The following is a 20,900-nucleotide window of genomic DNA, read 5'->3' on the forward strand; positions in this document are numbered from 1 at the left end:
AATTCTACTCTACCTAGCAGATAACGAAATAACCTAATTGTTACGTAGAACCTGAATCCAGTCGATTTTTTTTGCTACGATACACAAAGAACATGCAACGTACCTAAGTTTTCTTTTAGATTACCCACTGTCACTGTTGTCCGTAAATTCAAAATAATATTATGAAATATTAATATGCAATGTCGAGAAACTGGATAAGATGTTATATGGTAGGTACTCGTGGGTTGTTGTAAATATATGGAGAGTTCAAAACCTAATCAGTGTAAGTCAACTTAATTAAGCATTTTAAAAATTTATTACAACAGCAAAGCTTGCAAAGGTGAAAAAAAATTGAAACATATTTGATAATACCTACTTTAAAGTAGGAACGTACGTGCACTGTCAATTGAAAGATTTACAATGCAGTGTCGTCTACATAGGTCATTTTGAGGAAAATTGTGATTTTCACTGATTGCCTTCTGAACCCTGCATATACCTAACTCACTTAAGAAAGGATTGTGTTTGTTTACTCGACAAGGTCTCGTAAGCTTTCTTACGTCTGTAAAATGAAATAAATCTGCTTCTATTACCCTAAGTATAGGTAAGCTAATTCTTGGTTTGTAAAAATTTTTGCAACTCAATTAAAAAAGAGGTAAACATAAAAAAATTAAATCAAAAATTAACCTAAAACAATCCCAAATTAATTAAATTAGAAAACTACTTTTGTATAAAATTTTATTTTTGTTCATTACAATTATTAAGTCATTGCACAAGTATCTAAGATATTTTAACAGATACTTATTTATTTAAATAAAGCATATAAAAGCGTTGTATGAAGTCGTGGTATAGCTGCAATATTGATTTAGGTAGGTGTCCTTAGTAAATAATTTTATGAAAGCTTTTGTGCTAGAAAACTAACATAGTTTTATTTCTAATTTTTTTTGATGTGTTTTACGTAGGTATAATATGTGTACAGAATTTTTTCGGCAGAAAAAAAATATTTTTTTTTAGAAATGACATCGACCCGACACCGTTACCTTACAATCTTCCCTGTCTCTTTATTGATTAGCTTGGAAGCTTCAAGCACAAACAGATTCGCTCCAATAACTAAACACAACGAAAATTTAATTCAATTTCAATTTGTCTTTATCTCTGCATTGGCGGTAATATGGTGAGCGCAAAATCTCTGTCGAATTTTTCCTCTCTTCATTAATTCTTCGCCTTTTCTCGTTCAGGACCCCCAAAACTTGCCCCGCCTATCTGGGCGTGTCAAACTAATCAGGGTGTGTAAAAATGTCTTTTCGCTCCACCTTCCCCATCATAAGCCACCCTCCCCTCCATCCCCTCCTCTTAGTTGCTCGTCTTTACACTGAAAGTAGCGGCGCTGTCGTCGACGACAAGTGCCCGTAAATTGTAAGCTATATCGGCAAAGCTTGTAATTTAATTGTTCACTTAAAGCCGCTAATAAGAGTGTAGATGTATATATTTGACTTTTAAATTGGACAGGGGGGTCCCGACGGGAAAGTCTCGTATTACCCACTGACGTGTTGGTTATTTCGATTAAACGAAAATTACCTATCGTTTGTTAAATTGTCGGGGTGGTTTTTCACTACAATTTGGTGGTATGGTTTGACGGACTTTTAGTTCATTCGGGTTCGATGTTGTTCAACATTTCGACCTATTCCGATTACACTCCCCTGCCCTCCTATGATGAGGTAAGCTTTTTAATTTTCATTGTTTTACCATGATTTATAGGTTGTTACTATTTTTTTGGTTAATTGCGACAAAAATAAAAAGTATAATACGTTTAAATTTCAAAGTAAGAAAATAATGAATGATTGCCTTTTACTTCAATATTATGTTGTTGGTACATAGGTATTCTTCGCTTCATTATATTATCATTTAACCAGAAATTTTGAATAGGTATTTATAAGCGGTACCTACTCTTTTTAATTTTAATTTTGACACATATATTACATAATAAATTGGGTATTCATTTTCATACATTTTAAATATTTTATAATAAAGTGGGACATTTTTATAAAAATCTTAATGTTTGTATAAATAAACTGGTTGCCAGCACTAATTTACATTATTTTCGTATGATTTTTAAAATGTATCTTACTCAATGATCTTACTTATAAATTAAGAAATAAATTAAAAGATAGCTCAATAAATATTATTAAATAATTTATACATTAACTATAAATTAAATAATTTATTGCCAAAAATAAATATGCACTTTAAGTTGTATCTAATTATTATTATTATTATTATTTATACTGCACCTACTTATTTGAACTTAAAATGTTTAATTACACAATAAGAGAAAGAAGTTCTCTAAATAATTATGTATTTAAAAATTTATTGAAATAATTGGTTCAATGTAGCTAATATAAAATATCTTCTGATTGCTTAAGTATTACCTACTTAGACCACACATCGAAAAATCTAACTATGACTATTGCTTTATATAGGATGATTCAAAAGTGTCAGGCCAAGTATCGAATGTTGATAGAAGACCTTCAGCTATAATCATAAAAATGAATGCAGATTTTTCCCAAGCTTTTTTTTCTGAGAAAAAACTGAGCTGACAACTCTGACAATTTCCATGTACTACCTATCAATATTTCAAGTATAGGTTCTTTTGTTTCCGACGTTGTCGGATTTAATTTGTTATTGAATTTGCTTCGATCACCGCCACTTTATAAAATGTATCAATATCCCGCCTAGGCATTTCGTAAAAAATGCATTGAAGCAGTGATTCCGAGTTTTTTTTTAGTTAATTTTTAATTATTAAAGAAAAATAACGCAATTAATAAAAGCTGGGAAGGAAGGATACAACAAAACCAGATACGCCAGGGAGAATTGATATTATGAGGTTGAACCCTTTAAGCTAAAAAACTTGATGTGTCAAAAAATTTCCCCAGATTAAAGCGCCAACGGGAATCAGTTGAACTCAAAAAATGCCCAGGCGAGAAAAGGATTATTTTTATCGAGACGGCGATGGCTTTGATATAGTTTATAGTTTGTTAAATCTTTTGTATACATACACCTTTAGATACAAATTGGTGATTTTTTTAACAGGTATCAGTTTAATGTTGCAAAATCTGCCGGCACATTTATAAATTCAAGATTACATCATTTGAACGGCCAAAAATTAACCCAAAGATCTAACCTTTGAAGAACTATACAAATTGCCCAGAAATGTGGTAGCAATTTTTATACAAAGTGTCACAAGATGGCACTTTCGAAAAACCAAATTTGTTCAATGTTGCAATTGAATTTTAAAATTTTTTCAAAAGTAATTTTTTGACATTTCGTTGCCTAAAAAATGGATTTAAGAAAGAGTAAACATACTTAGGTAAATGGTTTTACATGGCAAGAGACAGTAGAACAGAAAATGGGACAATTTTAATTGTCCAGGACAAATTTAGGCACAATTATAACCACGGACCACCCAATCGTGCAGCAATTTTAAAAACTGTATAACTGTAACCATATCTAAGCCATTGGAGAAGTGACTTGGATTGGTCGTAGGGGGTCAATTGAATGGTCTGCCAGGTCTTGTGATAGGACTCCACCTGATTTTTCAGTTTGGGGAATCTCTGAGACTTGGTTTATTTAGATGATCCAAAATCAAATTAAACTCCAAAAACCAAGTTAAACCCAATACAACAAAATAATCTGATATTCAAACCCTAAAAGAATATGTTAAGGAGGTTTTCCGAACAATCTTTACCCCCGATTTATGCACTAAAATTTGTCGAGATGTTGCTGGGTTCAGTTATGCATTGAGCGTTATGGTGGTCAATTTGAACATTTTCAATAAAATTTAAATTTGAGTGTTTTACGTTTGACGTCGCCAGTAAATTATTATTTGACAAATAGTGCCAAAATATGGAGAAACAAAGTTACTCAAACTTGGATTTAGTGGATTTATTTTGTATTTATGGAGAATTAAACAAAGTTATGAGAACATAATAAACACAAAAAAATTCAAAATCATTCTACTAATGCTCAATGTGTTGTCCATTATTTTCTTAACCTTAAAATTTAGGGGTTTATTATTTTTTTTTTCTAAATTTAAAAACACTAGAGGAAAGATATAAGCTTTCTCTTTTAAACGCCGAAAAAACGAATTCTAAATTTTAAAAAATGACAGAGTTACCGATTTTTAAAGTGGAAGGTGCAGATCCAAAATTTTATTGAAAAACTTTAAAAACGTCTAAAATTAGGTATAGGGAAGCTGATGAAAACTCCCTTAAAACCCCCAAAAACGCAGTAAAAATATACCTTTCCATTTAAAATAACAAAGTTGAGACCGACTTCCGGTATAACCGGAAGTGCCGCCATTTTGAAAATATTTTCATTTAGGAGGACTTAATGGATTATGGCTATGTACCGATTTTCAAATAAATACGATTATTCGAATTCCCAATACTTCTAAAGTGGGGTTTAGGCTGAACACACTGTATATGCTTAAATATTTTATAGGTACTATTTTTGAATAATCATTATTTATTCTTACGTTGATAAAATTATTAGGTACATTATTTTTTCTGAAATTTCTGAATAATTTATAAATAACTATTATGAAAGAATATAACAATATACTTACCAATTCTTTTCAATCATATAAAAAAAACACGTTTTTTTGTTCTTCAAAACAGAATTTTTAATGGTTTACAAAATTCAGATTAAGTATATTATATCCTCATTTATTTTTATAAAGTTTATAAAAGAATTACATGCTCCTGAACTTTTCAAAAATTTGTTAAAAATGTAAATACATTGACCATATTTTATTGATGTATCAGAAATTAATATAAATATCACTGCAAAGCAAAGCAAAGCATTTTGATCTTTGACACCATATTAACAGCTACCTCTACCGGTTATAGACCAGATCACTCATTCTACATCTTAAATAACATTATCAAAAATCTAAACTAGCGTCCGATATTCAGCAAAGCATTCCAACATAATACTCGTTATGTACCCCCAAAAATATAACGAGGGATTTTGAGATGGGACTATCGATAAAACACAAAGTAAAGCGACACATTTACTGCTGAAAAAATCTAACACGGCCCATTTATTTCCGTTTCAAACAGACGACAACAACACTCGCAATTTCAGCTTATTAAAACCGAAATACTTAAGCCGTAAAAGCTTTGTATTAATAACGTTAGCACTTATCGCTCTAGATAATGAAATTTGCCACTGGATCTGATACACAATTATAAATTCCATTGCAATTGGATTTCCTTGTAATCGGAAACCTCCGTAGCGACGCTCCGCGTCTGTACAATCCCCTTGCCGCCCCTCATAGTGCTTTGTCGAGGACGTCTCGGTTCGTTCCTTGTTATACTCCGCAATTGAATTTGCTAATATTAGGTGGGTGTTTTAGATATACAAGGTAACAACAGATGTGTGGTATCTAGTTCATCAGTCAATTGCCTATATCTCTGTTATTAGGGAAATTAAAACGAAATCTGCTTTGCATTTATCACTCTCTTTTGTCGGTCCGAAAACTTATTTTGGACACATTAGCCGACTACAATTTGTAGATTCCAAATTTGATAGGATCAAGCAAGCTCTGCTGATTCGCTTAATACAGGTCGAGGTAATTCGATCTATTTTCGAGCATCCTCGTAATCACCGGTACAAGTCTATTGTGATCATTTTTTGTCAAGATGATGACAATAGGCCTGTCGATAGCTGTCTCGATACCTTGCTAATAGTTTAAATAGCTGTACTCTGTACATAATCGCGATTTATAGTTTGTTACCTCCTCTATTTTTTTACCTAAAGACCGAGAAAAATTTCGACAGGATTTCCCCATCGTCTTCCGACATAATGGTCTTTTGATTGTTGTTCATTTCTATGTCTTTTGTGATGCTCTCGAAGGATGTAACACGAATCCCTATTGATGTTTCGGGCATTTAGGTAAAAAGAATTTTTCTGAACTCTGCCTTTTTCCGAAACTAATTACAATAAAGAAGCTTTGCACGTTTTAATTACAACACTTTTACCATCCCGTCGGGGTTCGGTGTAATCATTCTTGTGATTTAATTTAGCCCCTGTGGACTCTATTATGTGCCATTATTGGATAGACACTTTCTAATCCCCCTCGCTTGTATACGACCCTTTGTATTTGGCGCCCGTGTGTTAAAAACAGAGCGATATTGCAGCTCTATAATGAGTAACTACATTTCTAGTGGTATCCACGCCAGACGTATAGCTGTAAAATAATTAAATAATTATAATTATGAACGTAACGTAATTTTCGTACTACATGAGAAATAATGATAAAATACCAACTTTCAAACATGAAATTTTTGTTTTTATCAGATTAAAAATAAACTATTCATTATTATACAAAGTTATGATAAACCAACACAGATATTTCTTTCTAACCGGTATACCTTTCTTTCTACCTACACGGCATAGCATATAAATAAAAGTCTTCGGTGATGCTAACGGCGTTTCGTTCACATACATGTATAAAAGAGTATGTTTTATTGTTTCATGTGAAATATTTTAAGTTACTAGGATGCAACAAGGTATTAGAATATAACAATAAAAAGTAAAAGTAAAAATTAATTAAAAAATTTGTCCCGCTTGGCATATTCCTCAAATGGCTAGGTTATTTAATTTGTAGATAAAGTGATAATAAAACGGATTTATGTGTTTCGTAAAGGATTGAATGACCACACCACACACGAGTGGCAACATCAACTGTGAAATATTGTTTGGTAGTATCGCATGACAAATTTGTGTGTACAACAATTTAAATACCTATTGCCATGTTTTTAGGTGTTGAATAACGCATTGGCTTGTCATTCCGCCTTATAATCCCAACTTGCTGTCTCACTACAACCACCCCACGGATGCAAATTTTCCTAATTTCAACGATTGTTTCTCTCCCTTGTGCCGAAATTCTTGACCCTGATTTCCCATGATGGATCTCGTCCATTTTCAATGGTTGTTTTGTAAAGTTTTACATGCGGGACAAAAACGCGATTGTGACTGAAAGAACGGAAACAGTTGTCAGTGTGGAAACTGGCGGTCGCTTGGACGTGTCAATCATGTGGCTGTCATTTTCAATGTTGAGATTTACACAGCAGCGTCTGCTTAACCGCCTCGGGCGCTGTGATGCTTTTCTTTTTGTTCGATTTCCCAAACATGCCTATGCGGGATTTTTTTGGTAAACAGTTCTCTGGCGAGTTTTATATAAAGCCAGAAAAAATCGTTTTGAAAAGGTGAACCTGTTGGAGCATCAACAATGCGGACGAAACCGCAAGTCGCCTCCAAAGTCAACATGAGTCGATGAGGTGGAAGACGATTTAATAATGTTGCAGCATAACGAGGCAAACGGATGAGTTCTGAGCAATACTTGGGAGCGAATAATGTAATCTGACGTCGGGGAAGGATAGTTTTGCGAGACTAATGGGATCTGATTGAGGGCTAAAGGTTTTCGTCAAAACGATGACTAGTCTCAAATTTTAAAATAGGTTATGTAATTAGTTACACTTATTTTTACGAGTGCAGTAAGTCTAAGTATAAGAAAGAATTAATAAAAACATTTTGGAAATCGTACTTTTGTGTAGAGGAAATATGAATTTTAATAATATTCAAGTTTATTCAAGAGTTTTTTTTAACTTAATCTAAGCTATGGACAAAGTATAACTTATAACCATTTAACGATATCTTAATTGTAAAATATTATTTTCGTATAAATTGACTTAATAAAATAAAATATTAGTTTTTCTTTTTTTATGGTATCAGTTCTATAACTTTTGCAGGAGAATCTTTAATGTATTGGTCATAGTTCATTTACAGCCTAAATCCAATTGATTTTCCGATGTATTTAAAAGAAAGGCCACTATTTTCAAAAGAAAATTCGGTTGTCAGCTCATAAGGTCAAGCGGACAACCGAAAATCTACGGCCTTTGATAATAATGGTATTATTAATTCAATTGTTGTATTATTAAACTGTAATATTTTGTTATCTTATATTTAATTTACCTTTAAAAACTAATGTTTATATTTATGTATAATTACAGTAAAACATAGTAAAGAAATTTTTTCTACTATAAAGTCACAGTTAGGTAATATGATCTGTTTTTAAAAATTATTAAAGTACAATCAAGAACTTAATGGAAAAACAAGCAAACATTTGCAACATGTCTAAGTTCGATTTCAAAATAGCTACCCTAAAATCATAATTTATCTCACATAAAAAAAAAATTTTTGCACGCAACTGCATGTCAAAATAATTTGAACATTAGTATAATTTGGATACTGCTATATTATATTTAAAAGTAATGTGTTTTGAGGCCCATACATGAATTTGAAACGCGTTTCATGTAACTTTATATTGCGTGTAATTCTAAAGAGCAGAAGTGTTGTTTATATTTTTTTGGTCCACTCCCTTGTAGATTGTGGATGTAAATCTTGAAAAATCAAAAAAGGCTTAATTAGACTTTGTTAATCAGTACGTTGCGCACTTAAACGAAAATAACTTGAAACCACCAAAATTTCTCGCTTTCTTAGGGTTTCCTCCAAATTTTTATATTTGTGTGCGCGTTAAAAAATTGTGGTGTCTTCCTATTAGAACGTTGATAGTTTATGTGGCATTAACCCCTGATTTGTAGGAATTCCTGGCATATATTTGTATTTTTTTGGGGATCTTCCTGTACCTACGAACGTGTGATGTCTAAATGTGAGAGAATATCAGGTGACATACTGACGTTTATGGCTATATATACGAATAGGTGCACATAAATACATGGGGTACAGTTTTGGCAATAACTCCTTTATCATTTACGAGTATGTTAACTATTATCGACAATCTTTTATATTCTATAATACCTAAAAGCCAAACTTGAGACGCTATTCCAACTAAATTTTACAAGAAATCGAATTTTTTAACGACGCTTTTTAACTCTCGCTAGATTCGGAGCAGCTGTCCCGAAGAGTAATTTATAGTCGAAGAGATCGGCCGCTGGGGGGCTCGTTATAGACGCACCACCCTATACATCGGGGAATATTTTTTTTATCTGATTTAGAAATCGTCAACGTCATATATTTTAAACCGACACACATACGGAAGTTATAAAAGCCACTCGTTGTATTTATTGCTTAATGATGTCGTTCATCATACCACCGAGGAGATTAATAGAAGAATTAGATCAGTAGCGGCGTTTGTTGATAAATTCCTATCGCACGTCGCATATAACATGCATATCGGTCATTCAAGTCGCTTGTGAATTTACCCAGCGGTGTAATATAACAAAATATTTCCACTTGTGATTACATTTTTCGGAAAAATCGAAACGGAAGTTGCCAGTTCCCATGATGGTGGTTGACCTAAAATTTTTGATGACTCCGTTCCAGTTTCTTTTACGCACTCTATAGGCGACGTCAATTCAGCAAAGTGCAAATACCTACGTCACCTATTCGCCTCAAAGATTCATACACTTCACTTATTTCAGCGATAAAAAATTTCAAATGTGCATAAGATTGCCTTAAGAGTAATGCAGCGTGCTAAACGTGGAATTTTTATTCTAGACGAGTACATATTAGAAAATGCTTCAAGGTTACCGGGGCAGTGTCAACAGGCTCGCTTTTGCCAGTCAGCCGTTTAAAATGTTGATCAAAAATTGATGACTACGCCAGAAACATCCTACGGCTTGATGGAATGCAAAATAACAAAAAACGACTTTTGAATTAGATTTTTCTCTATTATAATTTTATCTCGAATTTGTTTCACACCGTACCAAAAAAATTGAACAAGAAATGCATTGTCAATTATCTATAAATAAACGATTTTTAAATAACGTTAAAGTGAGCATAGGCGATCTTTGGCATGCTTCCAAAACCTTTTTTCTTGAATTACTCTTTGATTTTGTCTTCGACTAAATGACAAGCAAATGACAAGAATTTATGGAATGATGTCGGAAATACACATCTTGTTTTTGTAATTTTGATTCATGTTTTTAAACAACTGACAGCCGATAAACAAAAAGAAAATAAACTTAACCAAACCATTGTTGAAGCATTGATTATTTTCTTATAACAAAATAAAAAAACAAACATTGTCACCAATTTAATAACTTTTTTTTATACATTGATTCAAAAATCATTCTTTATCATATCTACTACATAAAGAAATTACCAACTACCATTTAAATTACTCAATTGCAATTAAATTGCAACTCCCAGATATCAGGTGATTAAAAAATGTGTGGCATAATTTTAACTACGAATACCCTTCTACAAATGGGAATAGATAGCCCAATATTTATTGAACCACCACAAAAATAGCATACAGCTTTCCAAAAATCGGTCTGAAAAAATGATTTTCTAGAAATATTTCTGTTATCGCTTACCCGATTATTATGAAACCTTGCATGTTAAGGGACGAAAAGACACTCTTTGATATGGTTGGGAGTTTTGTAAAAGCTATACATTTCCGGTGGCAATGTATTCCAGTTTTTGAGTGATAACTTTTTTTCGGCCTATTAACCCCTTTTTACTGATGCCAAAAATTGAAAGCCCAATTATTTTTGCATGAAAAGGTACTCTGTTTCCTATCGCCAAAATGTAGGTACCGTTCTTGAGTTATTTTGTTTTAAACTTCACCGCGTTGCAAAATCAGAATTTATGAATTTTGAGCGTGCCGTTACCTTGGAAAAAATCAACTACGAATGACATTGCTGTCAATGCTGTCACATTTAATGTCTTTATAAACGATAACAAAAATATTTTCCAGAAAATCACTTTTTTATGAGATTTTTGGAAAGCTATTTTATGAGGTGGGTCAATAAATACTATGCTATTATCATTTGTGGAGGGGTATTCGTGGTTATAAAATTATGCCACACATTTTTGAATCACTCTATATGTTTAGTACATATAACAAGTGATAATAAATGAAAGACACCCATATTTCAAACGTAATAGTTTGGAAACTTATTTCAATTAATTTTGTATAAAAGAAAAAATGAGTGTCTAAGAACATACCTACTATCCTTTAATTTTAAAATACATAATTAGCGATTTTTCCTATATTTTGTAGTTTTTGGTTCTTTTATGCACTTTGATTCGTTTTTCTTATTTTCTTCCAATTTCCTCGTGGTGCATATTTGAGGAGCGAGTGCATTGAATCGATCGCTCCGAAATGAGCATCGTGCAAAGCTCGTCATGTGTGCGTGCAAAGGTGAGGCAGAGAGAGGCAGGTAAGGGTGGCTGGAGCAGAATAATGGCGTAATTCGATATCAGCAAGCGGCTCCCTATTTATACAGAGAACGTCCGACAAGAGAAACAGCAGCACCAACGACGGTCGAACGTACGCATCGCAGGGGGTTGCCCTCTATATCCATGTGAACGGGATAATGACGTAAAATCGCAGGTACAAGCAGAAGATAGGAATTATAAATGAATTTTTTCCGACCCACTCGTGAACAATGGTAATGAGTGGGCAAAGTAGGCTTTTTGCGGTTCCGAGTCAACAACTGCACAGCCGATGGTCAATGTAAATACACGATGGGGCATTGTGTTATGCACACATCGGCCACTCGAAAATCTTCCAGGCTTGTGTACCTGAGAGCGCAGCCACCCTTGTACAGTCAAGAGTAGATTCACAATAGCACAAATTTATTTTGACTTGGGTACTAAACGGCCGCAAGAAAGGGATTTTACGCTTTCGTGAACAAATTGGAATTCAGAAAATGAGATTTTAAACGGTGCTCAAACAACCGGAAATGGACCAAGATTTAGTCAAGTTGGTGAACAGCGTGAATATACCTACCTACTCCAGGACCTTATTTGTTGCATTTTTTTTAAACAAAATCTGTTACAAGAATCAAATTTTTGAAGAAATTGGATATAGAATTTTTTTAACTAGTATAATTTATCCATTAGAAATGCTAACAAACTTTTGCACCTGTGCTAATAGACGAATCGATAGATTTTTTATAGGTCTAAATATTTAGAACAAAAAAACATTAAATGCAAATGCAAATTAAATGGCAAATTAATTTAGTTTGACACTCGTTCAATGTTTTAACTTACTCGTTTTCAAATTAATGTGCTTCGAAGTAGTCGTTGAAAGAGATCATTTTAAGGTGGCAACCATGCGAAAATTCAATTACCTCATGTAGCAAAAAATTATTAAAATTAACAATGTAATTAACATAGGATAGCAAACATAAAGATTTTTGTCATTATTGATGTGATTAAATTTGTTCTGAATGACATTAATGACACTTTTTGTGTAAGTCGGTCGATTCATTTAGACTTCTACAACCTACTTGGTGCACATTAATATGAAAAAGAGTATACATAAAAAAATATCAGGAAATAGAAATGACTTTGACCCGGGACGTGGTTGGTCGGTGTTTTTTTTATTTGTTTTATAGTTATTTTTATACAGCAGGATGTTTCCAAACTCGCGCCCCAGGGAAGGGGGATAAGATACCGAGAACATGGAAATAATGTTTAAAAAATTCTATCCGTCAAATTTTGACATTTATTTTTTGACATTTGACTTTTTTATCTCTATTTGATGTTACCGTTAGTCTTTTATGTTTTATTCAGTAAAGGTACAAAAACCTTGTCAATAAAAGCCACAAATAACGTAAAATAAATATGTAATTACTAAGGCTCGGATTATATGCACAAAAAATCTGTAAAATATGCGCATTTTCACAAAAATATGCACAAAATATTAAGAAATATGCTCGAATATATGCCAAATATGCATCGATATGCAAAACTTTTAACAATAAAAAATCAAAGTTGGAATTAATTTTTATCCTCGAGTACAGTAAAGTTTGTATTTTCATCATCTTGAATCGCATACGATGAACGAAAGAGAATAAATAAATTGGTTTTGCCTCAGACAAGCCATTTTAATAACCTAGTAAGCCTTTCTAAAAAAATTGTACTTTTCAAATCACATCACTTTAAACAATTTTGCTAAAATTTATTTGCAGGCAACTACTTATCCACATAGAAGGATTTATTCGTTTTATACCAGGTGAATAAAAAGTATGGAACCAAACATTTTTTGCTTAAACTATTTATTTTTTAAAAAACTAATTGATGAATTAAATGTTTTATGAAGAATATTTTTTTTTGTTTTTGAGTTCTACAAAAATTTTAATTTTTTTAAATAGCAACTCACTAAAATTTTTTTTTATACTTCCCCAAAGACAATTGTGTTAGAGACTATCTACTTTTTATTAATTTAAAAAAAATACATAAATTACAATTCTGACAAAAAAATCGCAAAACTCAAAGCAAAACAAAATTTCATTTTGAAAATACGATCAGATTTTTTATATTACTTTATTTTATATTAATTATTATTTTCCAGAGACAAATAATTAAAAAAAAAACTGTTTGGTTCTAAAGTTAAAGTTAAGTTTGGTTTTGTATAAAACGAATTTAAAAAGGAAACACTCAGCAGGATACTAATTAATTATACTACTAATTAATTTATAAATTACTGGTTGTTTTCTCTTTAACACATTTTGTAATCGGATCATTTTTCTTAAACTTGAACTGAAATTTTTAATCGGAAATTTGTGATTTGAAGAAAATATGCACAAATATGCATTATTTCCTAAAATATGCACGAAGTTACCAAAATATGCAAAATATGCATTTTTTAATTGGCTTATTTTAATCAAAAAACATTAGATATGCATAGAAAACCTACAATTTTGTTGATATACCTCTTAATAACAAATATGCATTTTGCATATAATCCGAGCCTTAGTAATTACAATTCAGGATATAGCTTCTTTATTTCCTCTTCTAATACCCTGCAGCAAAAAAACGTGAACGATAATTTTTCCAACAGAATTAGATAGGGTCAAATTGGAAATTTCAAACCGATTTTTTTAAACAATTTTTCCATGTTTCTGATGTATCTTTCTTTACATTTTTCTCTAGCGCGAGTTCTAAAATACCCTGTATAGGCATTATTTGAAAAAAAAAAAACATTTGAGACATTGGTGTTACTGTTTTTTTTTTATTAGATAAGTGCAAAACATGTACCTAAGTAACTACTAATTATTATCAAAAATACTCTTGGACTTTTGCAAGTATTTGCTGGTTTTGCCGTTTGGATGAACACCACTTTCCTACGTTTTGGTATATACCTGAATACTTTCAGTCTCTTTTGAGTGTAATCTGCTTACGAGGCGCCGTCGGTTTCAACCTATCTAGCACGAGCCTCTGGTGATGAGGACTCAGTGATGCAGAAGATGCGTCTTCACAATGAACATTACTTCTGTTTACGAGCAATGTCCGTTGACTGGCTCCGGTAATCCTTCCAGGTACACCCCAGCTGATCGATTGTGTGTCGCGATGCGCTTTAAGCCGCTTCCCATCCTGCAGAGGAAGTTCAATTTACGGCTTCTTCAATTCTTGATGCGTGAGCCACATCCGGTTGACGGGCTTCCGAAGGTTACGCTCCACCAAATTCAGAATTACCTAAGGCTTCTGTTATCAATCGTTCGGTGGGTCACGGCGCTTGGTGGTCTCATCGCCGGCGTTGACGACATCGGATACCGTGGTCTTAAAAAACGTAAATAACACTGGACCGTCGTGTTCTTATGTAAAAAAAAGAAAAGTCGCCTTTATGATATAATTAATTTGTGGAAATGCCGGGGATGAGTTATCAGTAATCAACGATGATCATAATGTCTGCTGTCGTAACACCCTCCTTGGAAACTGTTGCTAGGTGTTTGATGTTGATTGGAACGGATCCTAATGCTAGTTATTTACCAGAAGAGCACGTGCGGCTTGCAATTATTTTATTAGTTTCACGACCCCTCGTATTCAGCTTCATTAATTGCGATCTGACTTGTTATTCTTGTTTGTCAGTGGTTTGTTAGAAATGCTTAAGTTTTCTATTGCAACATTCCTTAGTTTGTCCAAAATTCATACGATGTTTAATTGCAGTATTGTTTTAGTAATAAACCGTGACAAGTAGGACAATTAGAACAAATTTCTTTTATTATTAATTAAAGGGATTTTTAAGTTCGTGTTGGTTTAAAATTGCTGATCACTACGGACTTGTTCACAAATATTTCACATTCTAAACCAACATTAATTCTAAAGACTTTTTAATTCGACTGACCCTTAATTATTTCATAGTTAATGTTATCAATTTTTACGAACTGTAGTTTCCAATATTAGATATAATAAGTATAGTAGTGGAGTCTTGTCAGGGAGAGCTTTTTATTTAAAAATTAAGTATTTTTTATTCATTAAATTTTACACAAATAAAGTTTTCTCACGGCCATCACTATTTAATAATAGGTAGGTAGTTAGTTAATCTTTTGCTAAGGCGAAACTAAAATCAAAAGTGAAGTTTATATGTGAAAAGTGATAGACTTACAACATACATAAATGTGAAAACTATACAAGCACTTTTTTGCCGAGAGCATCAAATGCAAATCAAGATAATCAATTAGTTGAGTACCTACGTGGACATCACCCAATGAGTAGTGAGTACTACAGATTACCTGTCAGTTCTAACTTAACCTTTTAGAATTAAACCATATTCAAACTATAGATAAATATAAAAATCTGACATTTTTATGCTTTGACATTTTCCGATTTTTTTGCAACCAAGTGTACATACTTATAACTTTTTTTCTTTGGGGCCCGAGTTCTGTAACACCCTATACATAAAGTTTTGAGATTTTAAATTTTGACTTTGATTGTGACTACACTGTTAACGATAAAAAGAAAGGTCGTAGAAAAAAAAACATTGCATTCTACTTGTGAGAAAAGCTTTCTTTATGTTCGTGTTAATAATCCACACTCGGCGTATACACTTTGTGTGCACTCGCATGAAAAATTCACTTTTCAACATTTGTGTAAAAGATTTTCTATTTTCTATTTTTTGTTTGGTACGAAATAATGTCATCTGCTTTCTCGGTTTACAAATCCACAAGCTGATATGTGCATACATAAATGACTTTTCTGTTTTCTGTTTATTTTGGAATATGGGTATGATTTAAGAGTTGTCCATTATTTTTAAACATTCTTTACTACCGGATAATAACTGTCAATTCTTGATTACAATAACAAAAATATGAAACTTATAAATACAAGTAAATTTTATCAAGTTTGAATAGGTGGGTAAATGTGATTGGCCAACCTAATGTAGGTATGTGGGAATAATGACATTTTTGCATTTTTTGAAAAAACACCGAGATTCGGAGAGTATTTATAAAAGACTTTAACTTTAATTTAGTTTAGTTTTCTGCCAATGTATAAAAATTAAATTTAAATAACGTCCGAAGAAGTATTATAGAAGATGAAGATAATGAAATCGAAGATTTTTTTGCCATCGGATAAGAATAATGCAATAATTTCTGAGAAGTCAAGAGGCGACATTCACTATATATTTAAAAAATGGTGTAATGAAAAGCATGTTAGTGTTACTGAGAAGGTGTTAATGCCATATTTTTTATAGGTATGTACAGGGTGTCCCAAGTTTTAGGGTCGGCGCAAAAATAAATATTTTTAATTGATAAAAAAAATTGCTATAGTGCAAACGATAGAGGATTACCTATGTAGAGTTCAATTTGATGATGCTTTAATATTAATTAATAAATAAATTTAATTCGTTTTGTGATTGGTTGAATTTTGTTGTCAGTTTTCAGGATTTTGAAATTAATCACGATTAACTTAATTTTGATTTAATTCACTTTGTGTAAACCCACCCTCAATCTGTGTTAAAAACTGACATAGATATTAATATAAAAACTTTTTAGTTATCAGCTTATTTCCGATCGCATAAAATACCCATTTCAAAATAACAACCCGGCAACAAATTGCACAAACTAAACTCTATTATTCTTCATAATTCGCATCTCAAACAGCTGTTTATTGTTCGATTTTACCAGAATTGTGTATAGTAAACCGATACTCAACAATTCAGCGAACTTGTCGATTGTTTGCTCCAAAAACGATTGATTTTGCGCTGAAAAATTTTTCATGCGCGAATTGTTACAGTTTAGGGTTAGTTTTATTTCTTTTCATTAATATTGTATCACATTACCACCCTGAAGCTGGACCAGATGAGTGATTATTTAGGTTCGCACCCATTTTATTTTATATGAGCAGTAATTGAAATGGTCTGATACCCTCGTTGCGCAGTTGCTGCCATATCAAGTTACAAACGCGTTGATTTTATTTCGTTTGTGGTTCGCGGTTTACAAGGTGACGTTTTTTATTTGTCTTGTTTTTACCTGAAAAATATGTTTACATGTGTGGAGGTTTTGGAATAATAACAAGGAGCGGAAATCAAAGTTGGGTTCGCCTTATGCGTGTTATGAAGTATGTGAGAAATTGGATAAAATACCTCTAACAAGTTGTGAGAAAGCCCCAAATATAACGAATTAACCCGTTCGAACCCTTTCCGTAAATCACACAATGGACAAAACCAAATTCACTTTTTCCAGTTTCGCCGCTAATTCTGTATTAAAACCGCCAAGGGTCGATTAACCCTTTAAGAAAGTCAAATTTACACGGTTCAATGGATTCGTGGGAATCGAGCGACTTTTTTGGAGGCTTATTTTGGGAAAGTCTTCACATTTTTGTTTTATTTTTTAAGTGTTTCAGCTTGAGCGAAACACTCGCTAAGTAGAAACATTTTGGTTTCTACAAAAGGAGTGTTTGGATAACAGAAGTGTTTATTTAACTGCAAAAACATCCCTTCTTTTTCGCCCGCGCTGTCTTTTCTCTTTTCGTATAAATGACGGTGTGTTGGTGCCTCCCTGTCCGTATAAATGTGTGTATATATAGCCATCATGCAGGGTAATATGAACCTGCACGGGATTATTTTTAAAAGTGAATTTTCAAACACTACCCTAATTATCTTTATGATACATCAATTTTATTTACGTGCATATACAGATTATATCTAAGACCGGAAATAGCACTTTCAGCAGAAAAAAATGTCATTTCAGTGGAAGATAGGTATCAGATTTTACGGCCTTTCACAAAAATAAATAAAAACAAGAGCGCCATAAATGGAGCATTAACAGCAATTAACAGTAAAATCACACCTAAATCTAAAAAATGGGGCAGGGTGGATTGCGCTCAGTTGTCGAAACAGGTGTAATGAGGCTAATTAGAATGGCAATTTTTTAGAATTTGTTACAATGAAAATGTAAATAATGTGAAAATGATGATTTTTTTGTTTAAATCTATGATAGTTATCAAATATTACCATAATAGTAAATATTAAAAATATAAAATTATTTCTTATAATGAAAATAAATCTTGATGTTTCTAAGATTTTAGATATACTAATTATAGTTTATTTGTTAGCATTTTCTGCGGGGTGTTTACAGTCTTGACGTTGAAAATTGATTTGGTATTAGATTAGAAAATAGTTTAATCGATCAAAAAACTCACAATATTGTTATTATTATAGAGAGTGATAATAATTTTAATTATCTAATTTATGTAGCTTTTATATTTTGATGGTTTTCAGACGAAGATTTTTTTAACAGTGGTTGACTAATAAAAAATGACAATGACAATTTTATTCAATATTTGTTTAATTTAATAATGGTTTCGTTAATTATTTCTTGATTTTTCTGTCATTTTGGTTTTTACCTTCAATTATGTAGATCATACAAACTAGTTATACAGAATAGGTACAGGATATGTATAATTTGTAATACATTTTCTTCATTAGAATTGTGAGAAATGAACAGATAAAATTTACTATCTTGTTTTCAACTTTGTTGTTTGAGACAAATTTCTGGAGACTATTAATGAGAAAAAATAAAAATTTTCATCCCAAAACACCTGCCTGAAAGTAATTACCAAAATCGCATTCTACCACGAAAAACCTGCGAATAATTTTCCTCAACACCTCATTCTCTTTAACTTTTAATTGATCGATAAAACTTCGAGTAAATGCGTTCCAAAGACAAAGTAAACGCGTCCATAGCCCCAACACCAAAACCTCATTACTTGGGAGCTCGCCTTATCGATCTACTAAAACTCCAGCAGTTTTCAAAAGCTGACAAACAAAGCTAATATTTGTTGAGAGGGCGAGCAATAAAAGCATTTCATTCATTCAGATCCTGGCCGAAGTGCGGTCCAATCAACCACCATCTCTTTCACTCTCTCTGCCGAAGAAAACGGGTGCGAGCGAGACAACGATATCGTTCTGTGTCAGAACTGTCTTGGAAGCATTATCTGTCAAGTGACAGTAGGTCCATCTGCCTCCGTTCCGTCCATGACCACGCCCCGACGTTCCCCTCTATAATCGAGAGGGGATGAAATGATATTTGCTCGTTGTTTTGTTCCGAGGATTGGTTGATCTCCGGTTGTTATGGTAACGATGGATGGACGAAGTGGGGGTTCAAACGAATTGCTGGTTGTGGAAATTTCTTCGGGCTTTTCAAAGTCCCAAGCGAGAAGTGTACTGTAGGTGGCTATTTTGACGCTGAGCTGAGATGATCATTGACAGGCAGAACGCCGGCTATAAGCGTGGATATAATATAGTAATCTCTTTATGTAAATGGCCACTCGTGGTGAAGAGCTTCTTCAGGGGTAATGCGATACGGCGACGCGGTGGGATGTGAGCCTAGAATATAAAGGAAAATTGTCGATTGGCTTTGATGTCCGAATGGGACGGACTCGAATTCAAAATTCAAAGTGAGAACACAATGTGGAATTATTTTCTTTATTTAATGTAAAATTTGTTTCACGCAAATACAATCTACATAAAAAGTTTGGAATCAAGCATTTTCTTTTAATCATTTACCTTAAGAACATAATAATTAATAAATAATTAAAGTATAAAGTATAAAACCTGTGATCGTGTTTTCAGAATGAAATTTTGTTTTGTTTTTGACTTAGGCGATATTTTTTTGTCAAAATGGCAACTCGTATATGAAAATTTGAATATAATTTTTAGATCATAGCCTTTGCTTTCGCACTTTTTTTCAAAAAGTTTTATAGAGGATTAAAATTAAAAATAGTTATTATTATACAAGACGATAAAGAAATTGTTTATCTACGAGTGAAAAGGTTAAAGTTTACGAGTGATGAAGTTACGAGTGGACTTTTTTCACGAGTAGATAAACAATCTTTATCGTCGCGCATCATATTTCGTTTTATTTTGTACTCACCTACCAGAATATAAACAGTAGGTAGACAAAAATTACTTTATTCAACCCTTTATGTTAAAATTGAATTTTATCTACTCTTTTCTTCATGTTAAAATGAAATTTTATCGTCTAGATGATAAAAAAATACATCCATTGTTGTATATTTGCGGTTGTTAGTTGCTAACGATCTTTGACATTAGATTTCACTGTTGCATTTTACTTTGACATTTGTAAATATCGACCAAATTAACTACAAAATTAGTGAGGATTGAATAAAATTTTATATTGTACACGACGATAAAAAACTACTTTATATACTGAAATTAGTTGATAAAAGCACTCTTTAACATTGAGTACAAAATAAAAACTACAATTTTTGTAGAACTGAAAAACTAAAGAAAATTTCGAAAATTTTTATGCTTAATAAAACATTATAGGTAGGTACCTACTTTATTTATTCATGAACTAGTTTTTTCAAAAAATAAATAGTTGAAGCAAAAAACGTTAGGTTCTATATTTTTTATTCACCCTGTAATATCTGTATGCATTTCTGCCGTCGAGATGAAAACACGCATAAATTACTTGAACATTTATAAAATTACACAAGAACATGCATTTCCACCGCTCAAATTACCTAAATTAGAATCTCTAATAAATATAAATGTTTTATTTACTAGATACAATAGAACTTTTAAAATCTAAACAATTTTTTTTAACTAAAATGAGTAAACAACTGAAATATGCGTGTAT

General features: G+C 32.3%; 1 protein-coding gene across 2 annotated transcripts in view; it reads left to right on the plus strand.

Moving 5' to 3' along the window:
- The first annotated feature begins 1,441 nt into the window (after window positions 1-1,441).
- Window positions 1,442-20,900, plus strand: part of LOC123012097 (eyes absent homolog 2) — a 48,277-nt gene continuing 28,818 nt past the window's right edge. Inside the window, exon 1 of one of the 2 annotated variants that reach the window (XM_044409892.1) lies at window positions 1,442-1,694. In XM_044409892.1, coding sequence (XP_044265827.1) covers window positions 1,638-1,694 — 57 coding nt within the window. In that variant the 5' untranslated portion in view covers window positions 1,442-1,637. The remainder of the gene's footprint in view (window positions 1,695-20,900) is intronic. The other variant, XM_044409893.1, reaches the window with a different exon arrangement.

The sequence above is a fragment of the Tribolium madens genome, unplaced genomic scaffold (assembly GCF_015345945.1).
Source record: "Tribolium madens isolate multiple individuals breed KSU strain unplaced genomic scaffold, Tmad_KSU_1.1 Scaffold_91;HRSCAF=231;Tcas5.2_LG7, whole genome shotgun sequence".
NCBI lineage: Eukaryota > Metazoa > Arthropoda > Insecta > Coleoptera > Tenebrionidae > Tribolium > Tribolium madens.